This window comes from Medicago truncatula, chromosome 2 (assembly GCF_003473485.1).
Source record: "Medicago truncatula cultivar Jemalong A17 chromosome 2, MtrunA17r5.0-ANR, whole genome shotgun sequence".
NCBI lineage: Eukaryota > Viridiplantae > Streptophyta > Magnoliopsida > Fabales > Fabaceae > Medicago > Medicago truncatula.
The window spans coordinates 13,821,881-13,836,773 of NC_053043.1; the positions used below are offsets into that span (position 1 = coordinate 13,821,881).

General features: G+C 34.2%; 3 protein-coding genes across 6 annotated transcripts; 1 reads left to right on the forward strand and 2 right to left on the reverse strand.

The window, feature by feature from the left end:
• The first annotated feature begins 323 nt into the window (after nucleotides 1–323).
• Nucleotides 324–6,972, forward strand: LOC25488055 (uncharacterized). Of its 2 annotated transcripts, none has more exons than XM_024776702.2 (7): nucleotides 324–961; nucleotides 1,111–1,308; nucleotides 3,262–3,534; nucleotides 3,811–3,913; nucleotides 4,382–4,500; nucleotides 4,988–5,164; nucleotides 5,984–6,972. In XM_024776702.2, exons 1-7 carry the CDS (start codon nucleotides 665–667, stop codon nucleotides 6,731–6,733), a joined length of 1,917 nt encoding a protein of 638 aa, XP_024632470.1. In that variant the 5' UTR covers nucleotides 324–664; the 3' UTR covers nucleotides 6,734–6,972. The 2 variants fall into 2 exon arrangements, with proteins under 2 accessions (XP_024632470.1, XP_013463165.1); XM_013607711.3 differs by having other exon boundaries at nucleotides 326–961; nucleotides 5,987–6,972.
• Nucleotides 6,873–9,265, reverse strand: LOC25488056 (uncharacterized). The gene is made up of 8 exons (XM_013607712.3): nucleotides 8,961–9,265; nucleotides 8,755–8,885; nucleotides 8,415–8,492; nucleotides 8,281–8,325; nucleotides 7,954–7,998; nucleotides 7,788–7,839; nucleotides 7,476–7,572; nucleotides 6,873–7,285 (listed from the first exon to the last, which is right to left on the reverse strand). The coding sequence occupies exons 1-8, from the start codon at nucleotides 9,211–9,213 to the stop codon at nucleotides 7,120–7,122; spliced, it is 867 nt and encodes a 288-aa protein (XP_013463166.2). The 5' UTR covers nucleotides 9,214–9,265; the 3' UTR covers nucleotides 6,873–7,119.
• An 833-nt stretch (nucleotides 9,266–10,098) lies between these two features.
• On the reverse strand, nucleotides 10,099–14,406 carry LOC25488057 (probable protein phosphatase 2C 34). Of its 3 annotated transcripts, none has more exons than XM_013607713.3 (7): nucleotides 14,252–14,406; nucleotides 13,486–13,736; nucleotides 12,554–12,862; nucleotides 12,009–12,126; nucleotides 11,518–11,741; nucleotides 10,669–10,777; nucleotides 10,099–10,286 (listed from the first exon to the last, which is right to left on the reverse strand). In XM_013607713.3, exons 2-7 carry the CDS (start codon nucleotides 13,729–13,731, stop codon nucleotides 10,135–10,137), a joined length of 1,158 nt encoding a protein of 385 aa, XP_013463167.2. In that variant the 5' UTR covers nucleotides 13,732–13,736; nucleotides 14,252–14,406; the 3' UTR covers nucleotides 10,099–10,134. The 3 variants fall into 3 exon arrangements, with proteins under 3 accessions (XP_013463167.2, XP_024632471.1, XP_013463168.1); XM_024776703.2 differs by having other exon boundaries at nucleotides 13,486–13,773; XM_013607714.3 differs by having other exon boundaries at nucleotides 13,486–13,804.
• Between the last annotated feature and the right edge of the window lie 487 nt (nucleotides 14,407–14,893).

The window sequence follows — 14,893 nt, forward strand, 5'->3', positions numbered from 1 at the left end:
ATACCAAACATTTTCTTTTTCTAAAATAATGTAAAGATTTGTCCCAAAAATTGTACATTCAACTCCTTAGAAGTTAAAAGATACTTTTTTTTGGTCAAAAGTTGTTTTATTAATGCAAAATATTTAATTTTAGTTTTTAACATGAGCCTTTGTGACATAAAAAAAAGAATATACTAAAACACAATTTGTCAAAAATAAAAATAAAACACTAAATAAACTTTTACCATGATATTTTTTATTTTTATTTTTTTTCATTTTACTTAAAAGTATTGTTAAAAGAATTCTTTACTTGTTATTCTATTGTCATCATCCCTAACGTGCCCACTCTCTCACTCACTTCATCATCACCGATTTCTCCCCAATTTACCCCCACCGTAATCCCAAACCACCAAGGGCACTATCGTCATTTCATAAAAACACTACCAAAGCTTCTTGTTCACATTGTCGTGTATGTTCCTTCCAAAGTGGTAATAATCAGAAAAACAAAACACACTTCTCTGTTTATCCTCTCTGTTCTTTTTCCGATTTCACACAATCGCACGCAAACCCAAAATCCAAAAACCTTAATTTCTTAATCTTTATTGAAAACCCATTATTTTCCACCCAAGAAAATTCAATTTTGGTGTTGTTCTTGATTTCTTGATCCCCGACGCGCCGGAATCTTATGGCGGCGGGGACAATGGCGACGGCGGCCGGAGCTGCGGTGATGTTGTATTATGTGAGTAGGAGATTGGTAAAGAAGGAGGAGGATGAAGAAGAGGATCGTGGCGACGGCGATGTGTCGAAATTGAGTAGATTAAGGAGGAGGAGGATTTCCCGGCGACCTGCTCAGGCGCCGGCGACTTTGCTTGAGTCGATCGTGACGCTTTCGGAGACTTTAAGGTTTACTTATTCTGAGACTCTTGGGAAATGGCCTATTGGTGATTTAGCTTTTGGGATCAATTACTTCATGAGAAAACAGGTCCAATTTCTGAAATTTAAGCTTTTTTGTGTTTTTGTGATTTTGGGTTTTAGAAAAGTGCTTTTTTTTAGTTTAGACTGTTGTTGAAAAAAAAAATGAAATTTGAGCACGTTATGAGAGTGATGTTTGGTTTGTTGAATGAATTGTAGGGTAATTTGGCAGTTGCTAGTGTATATGCTGGAAGTGATTGTGTTGAGCTAAAAGGAGATGAAATTATTGTAGAATTGTATGAGCTATTGAGGTTGTTAACATTGTGTATGCTTTTTTCCAAGAAGCCATTTCCTGTGTTTTTAGATTCAGCTGGATTTACACTTGATGATGTTCTTATACAGAAGCCTAAAGCTGGGGTATGATTTTATTTTGTAATTATGCAATCTCTGCTTTTATGTACTCCCTCCGGTCCTATTTACAAGAGACATCTAGGTCAACAAAAGTTGATGTATTTGGTTAAAAAATTGGACCAGATACATCAACTTTTGTTGACCAGAATATCGCTTATAAATAGGACTGTAGGGAGTATTTGTTTATTGTTTTATACTATATTTTATGTTTTTGGGAGATGAGGGGTGGAGGGGAGTAAGACAAATCATAGGCACACATAGGCTCAGTCTTAGCATCTCAGATAGGTTTAGAAATTGTGGTCTTATTTTCATCAATGTTTAGAAGGACATGCTAATGAAAATGACATTTGCTTCTACATTTTGAGTTTTGATCACTGTTTTTTTCCCTTTTATGGGATTAGAATTTAGAAATGGCATCATGAGTTTTGTTGTTTGATAGTGGAATTGGGTATGCTCTTGTACTAACAAGAGGAGTGGATGTCCTAGTTGGTCCTTTAATATGTATGGTTCTGGTCAGTTGATTCCTAAAATTACGAAATTAACAAGTACATCTTTGGAATTGTAAATTGTTGGTTATGTAGTCCAGACAATATTTTAAATTAGTCTCTAAAGTTAAATACTTAGAATGAAATTGGTCAGTAAAAAAATTACTTATGAATGTCAAGTTAGTTTGCATATCTGTTACTGTTAGCTAAAATGACCGACAATTTACAACTTCAGGGATATTTTTGTCAATTTCTTAATTTTAGGGACTAACTTGACAACATCCTACAATTTCAAAGATGAATATGAGGTTTCAGAGTCTGAATTTTAAACGAAATAAATATAAGATGTATTTTAACAGAGTTGAGTTCACAGGATGTTATCACCGCTTTTTTAATTCACAGAAAATGTTACCGTTATCTTTACCATGTTCAACTTTCTTTGCTGGGTTTTTGGCGTTTCTGCTATCTTCTTCAATATGCTGTTTGTAATACTACAATCTTGAATTTTGGCAGAGCATACACTGATCTGTTCAAGCAATCAGTGGCACTGTGTTAGTCTAAGCAGGCACTTTTATATTGTGAATTATGATATACTGAATTGTAAATCCTCTGTCAAATAATAATCCGGGCTATTCATTTTATGCTATCACCATTTGAGGTTTCAGCATGATAAAAATTCTTAGATGTGATCAATGAGAAATTAGAATTGTGAGGTAGATATGATTGCCCATGTATGAATTGAAATGCAGCAACAAGTCTTTTCCTATTAGGTGGGGTTATTTATATGGATTAGACGATCTCATTATATCTTGCCGTGAATTATATTAAATGATAGACCGTTTGAATCCAAATCTCTTAGTGGTTTAGTCTAGTTTTTCAATCTCCCTCTACCTCTTACTACTGAACTAATTTTTATGTGCTTTTCCCTTCCCATTGGTGCTTCTATGGGCGTTCTCTAGTCTCGACACATTACCAATCACCAATACTTTGTCATCTTTTTCGTCAATTGGAGCTACCTTTACTTTTTATCTGATGATTTCATTCTTACTCCTACTATCTTGTCTTATGTGACCACTCCTTCATCATATCATCCTCATATGTGCAATACCCAGCGGCATTTAGTCCTGTCTAATACTGCAGGTTATATGACCGTTTCAAATTTTTAAGTGGTACTTTTCTGTTGCAAATTACACCGGAAGCCTACCGTCTATGTATGAGATGGTGGTTACTATTTCTATTATTGATATCGTTGCCTTATACATGCTCTGTCTTAACCTTTGTTTTAACTTTGAAATTATCGTGGCTTCATTTACATGTTTTAGTCACTAAATCTTACAAAATATGCTCTATTTTTTCATGGAAAAGTTTGTATCTTAAATTTTTTTGTTCCTATTTCACTTTCAACCACTATATCAACATGTTTTCATTAGTTTTTTTCTGCAATTTGATTGTATGTTATGACATCTTTCTGCAGCTTCTGAAGCCCGCGTTCACAATTATACGCGATACACAGTCAAAATGTTTACTTTTATTGATCCGGGGAACTCATAGTATAAAAGACACACTGACAGCTGCAACTGGTGCTGTCGTGCCCTTCCACCATTCGGTTTTAAATGATGGTGGGATAAGCAACTTGGTTTTAGGATATGCACACTGTGGTATGGTTGCTGCTGCTCGGTGGATTGCAAAGCTCTGTACTCCTACCCTACTTAAGGCTCTTGGTGAATGTCCAGACTTCAACGTTAAGGTATTGTTCTTATACTCTATTTGGAAGAACTGTATAATTTTGGGCATCTCTATACACTGAACGGAAAATTTACTCAGTACTAATGGACATTTTCTAGTTTCACGTGTTTCCCTTTATTTTGTACTTATGCCATGTCACTTTCGACTCCATTTTCTTTTATAATTTCTTTTTCATTTCAAAAATGCATTTTATCTTCTATTTTATCCTGTGTGACTAGCATATACATGCTTGTGTAAGTACATTTACCAAATACTTGTAATTTCTATATTCGCGTAGATTGTTGGGCACTCACTTGGCGGTGGTACTGCTGCACTGTTAACATATATTCTTAGAGAGCAGAAAGAGTTCTCCTCAAGCACTTGTGTCACATTTGCCCCTGGTATGTTATTATTATACTGCTTTATCTATGATTTTTTTACTCAGTTGACTAATTACATATTCATTTAAATATTTTATTCTTATAATTTTATTCAGTTGGCTAATTACATTATTAATTTAAATATTTTATTCTTATGACTCTATTATAGCCGACCCCACTTAGTGGAATAAAACTTGGTTGTTGTATTCTTATGATTCCTATCACATGATCTTGATTAATTGTGCTTTAAAATGATCTGTGACTTTTTTTCAGTGGTGATGCATATTTCAGATTATTTTAGCACATTCTTATTGTGAAGCATGAGATGTACTGTGCAGTTTATACTTATAATAATAAATACTAAAGGGGAGATGAGTGAAGAAAGTTGTTCATGTTATGATACTTATTTAAGACATTGAATTTTCTCTAATAGCCCTTCTTGTCATAGTACCTTTGCTAATTCCTTGTATCATAATTGTCATTTTGCAGCTGCTTGTATGACATGGGAGTTAGCAGAATCAGGAAAGCATTTTATCACTACCATTATAAACGGTTCTGATTTAGTGCCCACATTTTCAACTTCCTCTATTGATGGTCTCCGATCTGAGGTGCTGCAGCTTTCCTTCCATCTTGAGATGGTTTTAGTAGACATTAATGATTAATATTTAAAACATTATTTTCACCTCTAATCTTGGTGAGATTTTTTATATTAGTAATCCCACACTACAGAAACACGAATAACAATCTTCGACATATAGTTGATAGTAGATGATTCGTTTTTCCCCATAGTGGACTATTGTGAAAAATCTCGTCAAGCTTGGTGATGAAAATGAGGATATTTATTCGTAAAACATTAATGTGGATGTTTATTACCAAGTTTGGGGAGTGTTCATTGCCACTATTCTGTTTCTATTGCGACTCCTATTCAACTAATTTTGTCCAAAATATCATCCTTTGTTAATCAAACTAGTAATAATTTAGAAAAGTTATATAAGCTTATTTATATAGGTGGCGATAGAGTCATGGTTGCTGTAGACACTCCCCTTAATGTATGATGTAATGTGTCTTTTTCTTACTTAAGTTGGCTTTCATCAGGTCACCGCATCGTCTTGGTTGAATGATTTACGGGATCAGGTTGAACATACAAAGGTCCTCAATGTTGTCTACCGCTCTGCAACTGCACTTGGATCTCACCTACCGACTATATCTAGTGCAAAAGCTAGAGTAGCTGGTGCTGGTGCTATTTTGTGGCCAGTAACCAGTGGCACTCAGGTAGCTTCATCTCCATCCTCCATAATCTCTAATTTACATTCATGGGATGCAGCACATAGTGGTCTTTGAGATATAATTTGAAATGGGATTTGAGATATAATTTGAAATGGGATTTGAGAATTTGTTAATGAGGGATTTGAATTGGGATTTGAGATATAGAATAATAGATATTTAGAATAGTTGACGTAGTTAGGGAGTTAGTTAGGAAGTTATTAGTTAACGAGGGTGTTAATATTGGCATATAGAAATAGGGAGGTAGAGTTAGAACAGGTATCATTGATCATTTTTAAAATTGTGAAGGATGATATTAATTTAGAAAACTAATAATAGATAATAATTTAGACAAGGGTGAACACCAATACTTTGTCATCTTTTTAAAATATCATCCTTTGTTAATCAAACCAGTAATAATTTAGAGAAGTTATATAGGCTTATTTATATAGGTGGCAAGAGTTCTCTATCGTGAGGGGGAAACCCTTGGAGGAAATAAGCTTATTTAATCAAACTAGTAATAATTTAGAAAACTAATAATAGATAATGATTTAGAAATAGTGACTATCGTGAGGGGGAAACCCTTGGAGGAGATATTTCTCTCCTATTCTTTCCTATTTCTTAAATAACAAAAATTCTCTCTTGGCAAGGGTTTGTAGTTATCCATTGTGCATAATACAAAGTGATGAATATTGATCAGTTGATCATCACACTCCAACTTTACATGGGATTTGTAGTTATCCTTCTTGAGTCTTGCAATTCTTTGATATATAATGTGTCTGTGATCTTATGAAGGCCTTTTTTTTTTTTTTTTTTTTTTAATACTAGCAGGTTATGATAAAGCGTGCACAAAGTGTTGCAGAAGCTGTTGTCAGAACTCGCTCATCGTTGTCATCATGGTCATGCATGAGTGCCCGCCGCCGAAATGTTGGTCCGACCCCAAACTCTGATACAGAAGATTCAACTGGAGTTTCTCTATTATCCGAGAGAATAGCTGGGTCTCTTTTAACCAAAGAAACAGCAACACCGTCTGTGCTTACAGATGAACACAATTCCTCAAGTGGAGGATCGGGCCATGATGACACAGATGAAGAGGAACAACTCATTCCTGCTAACCAAGACATTACCACATCTGCTGTAGATGACATAACAGAAGGCCAGTTATGGTATGAACTGGAGAAGGAGCTTCAAAAACAAGATGATACCATTGACATTCATGATCAGGAAGAAGAGGCAGCAGCAGTGAAAGAGATCACTGAAGAAGAAAATCAACTTGCCGATGCTGCAGAATGCAGTAATTCAATCACAACATCCGATAACTTGGATAACCATCGATTTTATCCCCCAGGCAGAATCATGCATATTGTATCTATGCCTTCATCTGATAGTTCAGATTCAAATTCTGATGATCCTATGGAAGAACGTGTCTCCTTATATGAAACACCGAGGGAGCTGTACAGCAAACTCAGGCTTTCAAAAACAATGATAAATGACCATTACATGCCAATGTATAAGAAGATGATGGAGTTATTAATCCGGGATCTAGAGAAAGATAACAGTTCTAATAGTTTAATGTGACAAACAAGTTCACTTGGAAAGTTATTAGATATATATATTTATCTCAATGCTTCCTTTCTCAAGAGTCTTGATAGGATATTTCCTTCTGTATATACACACAACGAATTATTGAAGCATTGATTATGTACACCATAATAGGTAAAAGCTGAGATGGATATTTCTTTCTTAAAGAAGAAAGTTGTACACACACCCTCGTGGGTTCTGTTTAATGTTATTCTTAAGCTCGATTTCAAAACTTACAGCAAGTCAGAGAAATAACATGAATGTATTATTAATGTAGTATATGTTTTGTTTTACTATTAACATGAAAATGTTTAAGCCCATCTTCCATTTCTTGACACTGAGACATCAAATGACAGCAAAAACTGAATCTTGAATTGAAATTATCAACCACCATAACGGAACTTGAGGGATTCAGGGGGTTCCTCTTCCATTATACCAGAACCTGCTGTTTCCAAGTACTCGCGAATGGTTGTTTTACGGTCAGCAAGGTAGGTGTGATCCAGAAAATTGTTGTAGGCTGTGTCACCTAGATTCTTTGCTGCTAGAACACTACAAAAAAAATGGTTTGTTCAGTCATGATACTATTGGATTCTACATATGTCAGCAAGGATTTTTCAACCAGGAAAAAAACAAAGCTAACAGAAAATCCATAAAAAATATGGCAATTCTATGTTATTTCTTCTATTCAACATAAAATCAATCAGAAAATAACAAATATGCTTTCAGCAAAAGTGCTTACCAGTGTCGAAGATAGACACGGCAAGGAAAAATATCATCTCTCCAGATTTTATCAATATTCCATCGTCCATATTGCTGAAATAACATTTCCTTATTTCCTGAGCAGAATCAAAATGCAAACTCATAAATTGAAAAGTAAAGACAATATAGAAAGAGACTATCTAGGTATAACAAGCATGCTTGAAGAGGTTTTCACAATAACCTTTCCTGTAAAACAATATAATCACCCACAGTATATGATGGGAGAAAATCCCTATCATCTAATGGACCATTGCACTCTTATCCTTACTAATAAAGATGAACTTAGAATTACCTTTGCATCTAATGTTGAAAAATTCCTCATCACTATAACGTGCACAAAGGACCTGAGAAAAATGATACATTTGCTAGTTAAACAACCAATGTTCCTTATGATGTACTAATAACCATATAATCTAATCTAAGCTTAACGACACAAAAAAAAAAGGATCTCCACATACCGCTGGAAAATCAAAAGACTTGCCATCAAGAGTTTCAGGAAGAACCTAAGACAAACAAAGAATTGAACATCTCAAACCCACATACAAAAACATCATTAATCTACAAAGAATTGAACATCTCAACCCACATAAAAACCACATATAAGACAACTAATTGCTTGTTTCAATTTACAACGAGTTTGACAAAATCACTGTGGCTCACTGTGATTTTACAAAAGCCACACTTTGGACCTTAAAAAACACCATGTTTTGTCAAGCCGATCATGATTCCGAGCATAAGCTAAAATATGATACAATGCTAAAAATCTAGAACTTCTATTAACTTACAGCAAGAAACCGAAACTCAACCTCCCTTTTGATAAAATCTGGAATCTGATACAATCAAATCAATGAAAAATTAGCTCCAATTCTCAGTCAAAGAAAACAGTGAACAACTCAATGCTATCATATCATCACTATACCTCTGATTTTCTTATCTCAAAAACTGTTACTACAAGAGTTTCTCCTTCACATTGCTCCACACTCAAGCTTGAAATCTCCTAATAAATTTTCAATCAACACAAACTATAACAAATCAAAGATCAAAATCTTCAAATCCAAAGCATAAACAAAATGTGATCATGGTTTTTCCAATATTTTCTCAAAAATTAACAACACAATACAATACAGTCTATGAAGCGCGAACATAGTTAAATATAATCACATGTGTCGGTATAATGTTTTGTCAGACACAATAGATATTTTAATGATCAGAAGTATCGGTGCTACAGAATACAAACGAGTAAGTAACAATTAACAAACCATAGTTTCGGGCTTCGCAATGCCACGTTCAAAGAAAACAGGAGCAACATGAGCGAAAACACGACGAAAGTGATTCAATTTCGCGGTTCTGAAATTGATCAAATCAGGAAAAGTGCTTCTGGCACTTCGTTCTGCAATTTATAAAAAAAGAAGTTAACCGATGAAGAAGGAAGAATGAGAGATGAGAATGAAGGAAGTTAGCGTACCGGAGAGAAGAGAACCGAAGCCGCAAATGGAGATGTGATCGTCGGGAGAGAGAAGAGAGGAGAAATCAGAATCGGAGTTGAGTTCGGTGAAGGTGGGGGGAGATGATGACATGGCGGAGAGAGAGATTCGTTGACGGTGGTGGTGGGTTTTGAGAAGAGAGAGAAAAGGAGGTGAGGTGAGAAAGAGGGTGGCGCGTTGAAGGGACGCGCGTGGGGCGAGTGGGGGAATGGATAATTGGTGTTGTAAGGTCATAGTAAGTGAACTGACTCTTGTTTCCTGTTATTTAGTTTTAATTATAAGGGCTTAATTGTATTTTTGGATCCCTATCTTTCTAAAAGTTACGATTATGGACCCCTAACTAATTTAAATACAAAACAGCCTCCTATGTTTTGATTCTTTGGCAGTTTTTGACCCTCAAGGCAAAAAAAAAAAAAAAAATTGACACATGGCATCTCACTTAGGGTGCCACGTCAGCGTTGACCGAGTCAACAATGGACTGGGGGTCCAAAATTGCCAAAGAATCAAAACATAGGGGGCTGTTTTGTATTTAAATTAATTAGGGGTCCATAACCGCAACTTTTAGAAAGATAGGGATCCAAAAGTGCAATTAAGCCTAATTACAATGTTCTTTTCTTATTTATTTATTTATTTATTTGGATAGAAAATGTAAACACTTTTAAAGGTTTCAATTATCAACCTAAAACATTTGTCAAAACAAAATTATGCTCCTAAAAAAAATGACACAATCTCATGTCTCATGTATATGTATATAAGAAAAGATTTAGATTTAAAATATACGAGAGAATCTCATGTTCTATATATTCAACGGTAACAACAATAACGGTATCAGTAACGGACACTTTACAAAATCACTCCATAAATACTTAACTTTCATTCATAATGTTAACATTCATTCTCAGAATATTTATCTATATTTTTAAAATGCCTAAACGTTTTCTTCTATGCATCACTCTACTTGTAGTTGTTTTGTTTCTCATTAGTATTATCAATGTTGAAAAATCAGCAATAAGTTATTGATCAATACTATCTATTAGTTTTGGGGCAATTATTTCTCATTCCTTCTATCCATTTGTAGTTTCTTTGTGCCTTCCCCTTTTGAGCTCATAGCCATGGATGTAAAGGTTTAAGGTAAAATCCATTCTCAAGAGAGCATCAACCTTCATTCATGTGGTGCCAAGTAACTGGTACAAGTTCATACATTTTGCTATAAAAGCATATATATTCGCTCTTCAAAAGTGTTCTAAGACATAAAATCACAATCAAGTGTAGTTTATAAACAGCCTCTCCTAAAGCTAGAGAAATACCTTTTCAGAAAGAAAGAAAAAAAGTGAGGGAAGGAAACACAAACATACATTATCTAAAAAAATCGACTAGCTAGAACACCTTTAAAGGACAAAATCGTGAGAGACTCACATGAGACACGACGCAGGTACTATCTCAAAATAGTAGCATGTAAAATTAAGTCTAAGACTAAAGCTAGGAGATTATTTTTCAAGTGTACAGTCAGATGAATGCCTATGCATTGTGTAGTAAAGCAAATATCACTGATTTAATGACCACTTTAATCACCTATGTACCATTTTTATTCAACAACTTTAATGGTTTAAGGGACTTGATGTGAAGGAAGAGAGTGAAAAAAGAGACAAATAACTGATATATCATCAATTGCAATGCCTTTTCTCTTACTTATCCATTCATGTCTTGCACATTTCACTAGCCTATCAGCTGCTTTTTCTCTATTTGGTGTTGAAGCAACAATTTTCACAGCTACTTGGTTGGAAATAACATCCCATACCTGAGAAGAAAACAAGAAGAAATTACATCAACAAATTCACATTGTGATCCGAATTGTAATTCGACCCAAAAATTTGAGCTCCAAATATGAATGAGGAATAGGATTGCTCATTCTATCATCGTGAATTACTACGAATCTCTATGTTTGTTCTCCTAAAAGAAATAAGAAACTGTTTGATCGAGGGTTGAGTATCTCAACTCGTTTGAACTAAGGGTCAAAGAGTTAAAATATCGGAATTCAAACCCTGTTGAGGAGAAAATACTAACATAATTAATATAGTAACACTTGTTTATTAAAAAATGCTCTTTGATCATCCAAAGGCGTAGGTCATATTGGCCGAACCTCGTAAAATCTGTGTACATTCTTCTTCTTTTGTGCTATATTTTGGTTTATTTTCTTTCCTGTAAATGATCACATGACCTAATGATATGCTCACACTCTAATATCATTCCATTGCCACTTAACCAACCTAGCATGTATATTCATCGGATTCATGTTTGGAACGATAGTTAGTTTGATAATATCACGATAGAAAATGATTTTGTCGAAGGTCCAAAATGTAGCTTTTGTTAAAATTACGATGTCACGACATGATTCTATCAAACTCACCATCAATCCAAACATGCATTGAGACGGTTTCAACAATTTCATTTCAAGTTTTGAATACTTTTTCTTTCCATTTTTTTTAAAGACAAATATAAATTAAGTCATTGAAATGTGAAAGGAAATAAGATGCATACCCCATCTGTTGCTAAGATGACAAATTGATCCATAGTAGTGAGTTTTCTTTGTGTCACATCTGGTACTGAGATTAGTCCAAAGTCTTTTACACAATAATCACCAAATGCTCTTGATATTGCTAGTCCTGGACTCTTACCATTTGGCATCCAAACTCTATATACTCCTGGTTCATCTTCCATACAAAACACTCTTCCGTTTGATTCCATTATGCGCTCTGCTTCATCTGAAATTAACAAGAAACAACACTCAAATTTCTTCAATATCAACACACGCTTCTTATGTAAATATCTGCTGCAGTAAACAAAAGATGCAGTTACAAGCATTTCTTGATCTCGTACGTTAATTTGATATCGGACAGTTCAAATTACACAATAAAAAAATCAGTCTAAAATGACCTCGGCCGTAAATTTGAGATTTGACAGTTGAGATCAAAAACCATGTAATGTTGTTCTTTATGTGATGGTGTGTAAAAAATAGAGAGTATATATACTTGGTAAATTTGGCTTCAAGTCAGTGGTAAGCTGAATAGGAGTCAATGTGCCATTCTCTGAAGTAGTTGCTAAGACAGCTCTAGAATCACCAACATTTGCTATAATGAGATATTCACCCTGAAACATCAAGAATACTAACTTAGGATGCATTTAATTTGCAAAAAAAGTGAACTACAAACTTGTTATTTCATTGATTTAAAAATGGTCATAGTAGTAGAGAATGTCACCAAATAATGTCATCGATCAACATGTTATTGATTCACTATTTATTCAAAACTAGGTATGGAAAATATGCATACAAACAACAGTAACAGCAACAACCAAGCCCTAAGGAAAGCATACATAACTATTTACATGAGAACGACAAACTCTAAAGGAAACAGATAAATAAATGCATACAAGATCACAAACAGTTAATCATAGCGTTCGGCTAATTATGTCAACACCTTCAAAAGCATAATAACTGATGTGGCTTTTTTTGTTATGCAATACTTCGGATTACAAAATTGTTCAGATGCAATATCATATGTTATGGATAATTAACCTGTTTGATAACTGTCAAAGCTGTAGTTCCACTTTGAAATGAATCAATTCCAGTATGCCGCTTTAGATCCTGATCAATTGCCGCAAAAGTCTTTATGTACGACTGCTTCCATATATCATACTCATGGAGATTCATGTCTGTTTCCATCTTAAAACTCAGGTCAAGTGATTTTTCAGCCAGATTTTCCTGCCAATTGAAGAGCAAAAATTTTGGTAACATTTTTCGGACCCTTTTAGATACAAAGTGTCCCCAAGGTCCATGTCCATCGAAAACTCCACACAAAATAATGTCTTCTTGGCATCCAAATTCCTAGCATCATGAACAATGTAGAATATATAAATATCATTTTATATGCTAATCGAACTCATCGAGGTTTTTGTCCAACTTATGCAGAACAAGATAATATATTGCGCAAAGTCCAAGTCACACATAGCTCAGAGATAAGAGCTGAGTAGAATTTTTAATTATTAGGCAATTCTTGCCGTACAAGTTAGTTTTGCGGTGATGAAAGCCAAAAGGGTTTGCTTGAATTGGTTTATTTGAGCTTATCTACTCACATAAGTACTTATGATACTGTTTTGCAAAGCGGGTTGTTCGCCTTTCGGATTCTGAAAGGGCTCGCCTATTTGATTCAAAAGGCACTGCTAAACTACTCTAGTACAGCTAGGGTTATTGAAACAGCTTATGACATAACATCTCTATAAGCTGTTTTCAAGTTATTTTCATAAGCTCTCTAGTATAGCTTATGAAAACAGCTTATAGCTGATGTGAAAATAGTTTGACTTCATTTATCTTTTGTAATAAAAATATTCTCTACATAAATACTTAACAATAAGTACGTTTATGCTATATGCGCTTAATTAAATTGTTTATAGCCAAATAGAGCTAAAATCATAGACAAGGAAATTCGGAAACTGAATATTTAGGCATACCTCCCAAACAATAAGACAATCCTGATTGAATCCTTTCTGACCCTTTTTAGTGAACACACAGGAAAAATTGTTGGACTTGTCAGACTTTACAATTCCAGATGAACTCAACAACATTTCATTCTTCTTTGCTTCCTTTGCCATTGCTTCCACAACTTTCCTTGCATCATCATCCTTTCCATAACTCTTATCTTTATTCGAAGACATAGTTCTTGAAATAAAATTGACAAGAGATGGAATAGAAACCATGGCCACTACATTGTAAATCAAGAGTGGCAGATTATATATACACTGCCAGAAAGTTGAACTCTTTATTATGTTTCTGTTATAGCAGAAATGCAATGATTTAAAAACCACTTAGTAGTCGCCAGCAACAATAAGAATAGGTTCTTTTCGATAAATAGTGATTGCATAAGTACTTATGTAAAAGCTTTTTCTATGAACAAAATGAAATAAAGACAAACTATTTACATATAAGTTTTTTTCATAAGCTATCACGGAGAACTTATGAAAATAAGCTAAAAATAGTTTATATCAACTGACCGAAATAGTCTGATAAGTGTTCATGCAAGTAGATATGCTCAAATAAGTCATTTCAAACAGACCCTAAATATATAAATTTCATCATGACAATAATTTTAGAGCTCCTTAACTACAAAATGCATGTTAATAACAAGCATTCAAGTTATCTCAAAATATGATCAAGATTTTGATTATTCAATGAAATCCATGTTTGAATAAATGAAAGGATAATAAAAGGGTAACTTACATGCTTGAGAAATGAATGACCAAGACCAAGTCTTATCTGAAGCCAGAACTTGAGAAACTGAAAGATGATTCCTCTGAAGTCTGAAGCTATTTATATATTACTCACTCAATGAACACAAAATGTAAGCACAACTAGCCAGCCAACTTTGTGTAACTTGTAATGTACGGTGGTGGCTAATGATAGGTTTTATAAGATACAAAACAGAAGGGCATTTTAGGCAATGAAAAGTGATTAAAAATGTCATGCACACCAGCATACCATACGCAAGTCAGAAATAGGTTGAGCCGGGCTAGACTTTACAAGGTCCGAATCTAGTCTGATCAAAGTATAAATTCTAATATAATAAAGTAATTGTATAGATAAAATATTCATGCTTACATAAGTAATTTTTTCTGAAAAGCTTAAAAGACTTTCTTTAAAGCCTAACTTATTTACTATTTAAATAGGTTTTTTAAAAAGTATTAGCCTTGTCTATTTAAAAGAAAGTCTGACCTGACCTGACCAGACATATTTTGATCCCTAACCATATGGTAGCCAACTTTAAGGGTATAACTAATAATTAAATAGATAGCAAACTGAGTAATATATTATTATTTCCACAATTCAGAGTTTACAAGGTCTATTTTGATACGAGGTCGGCAT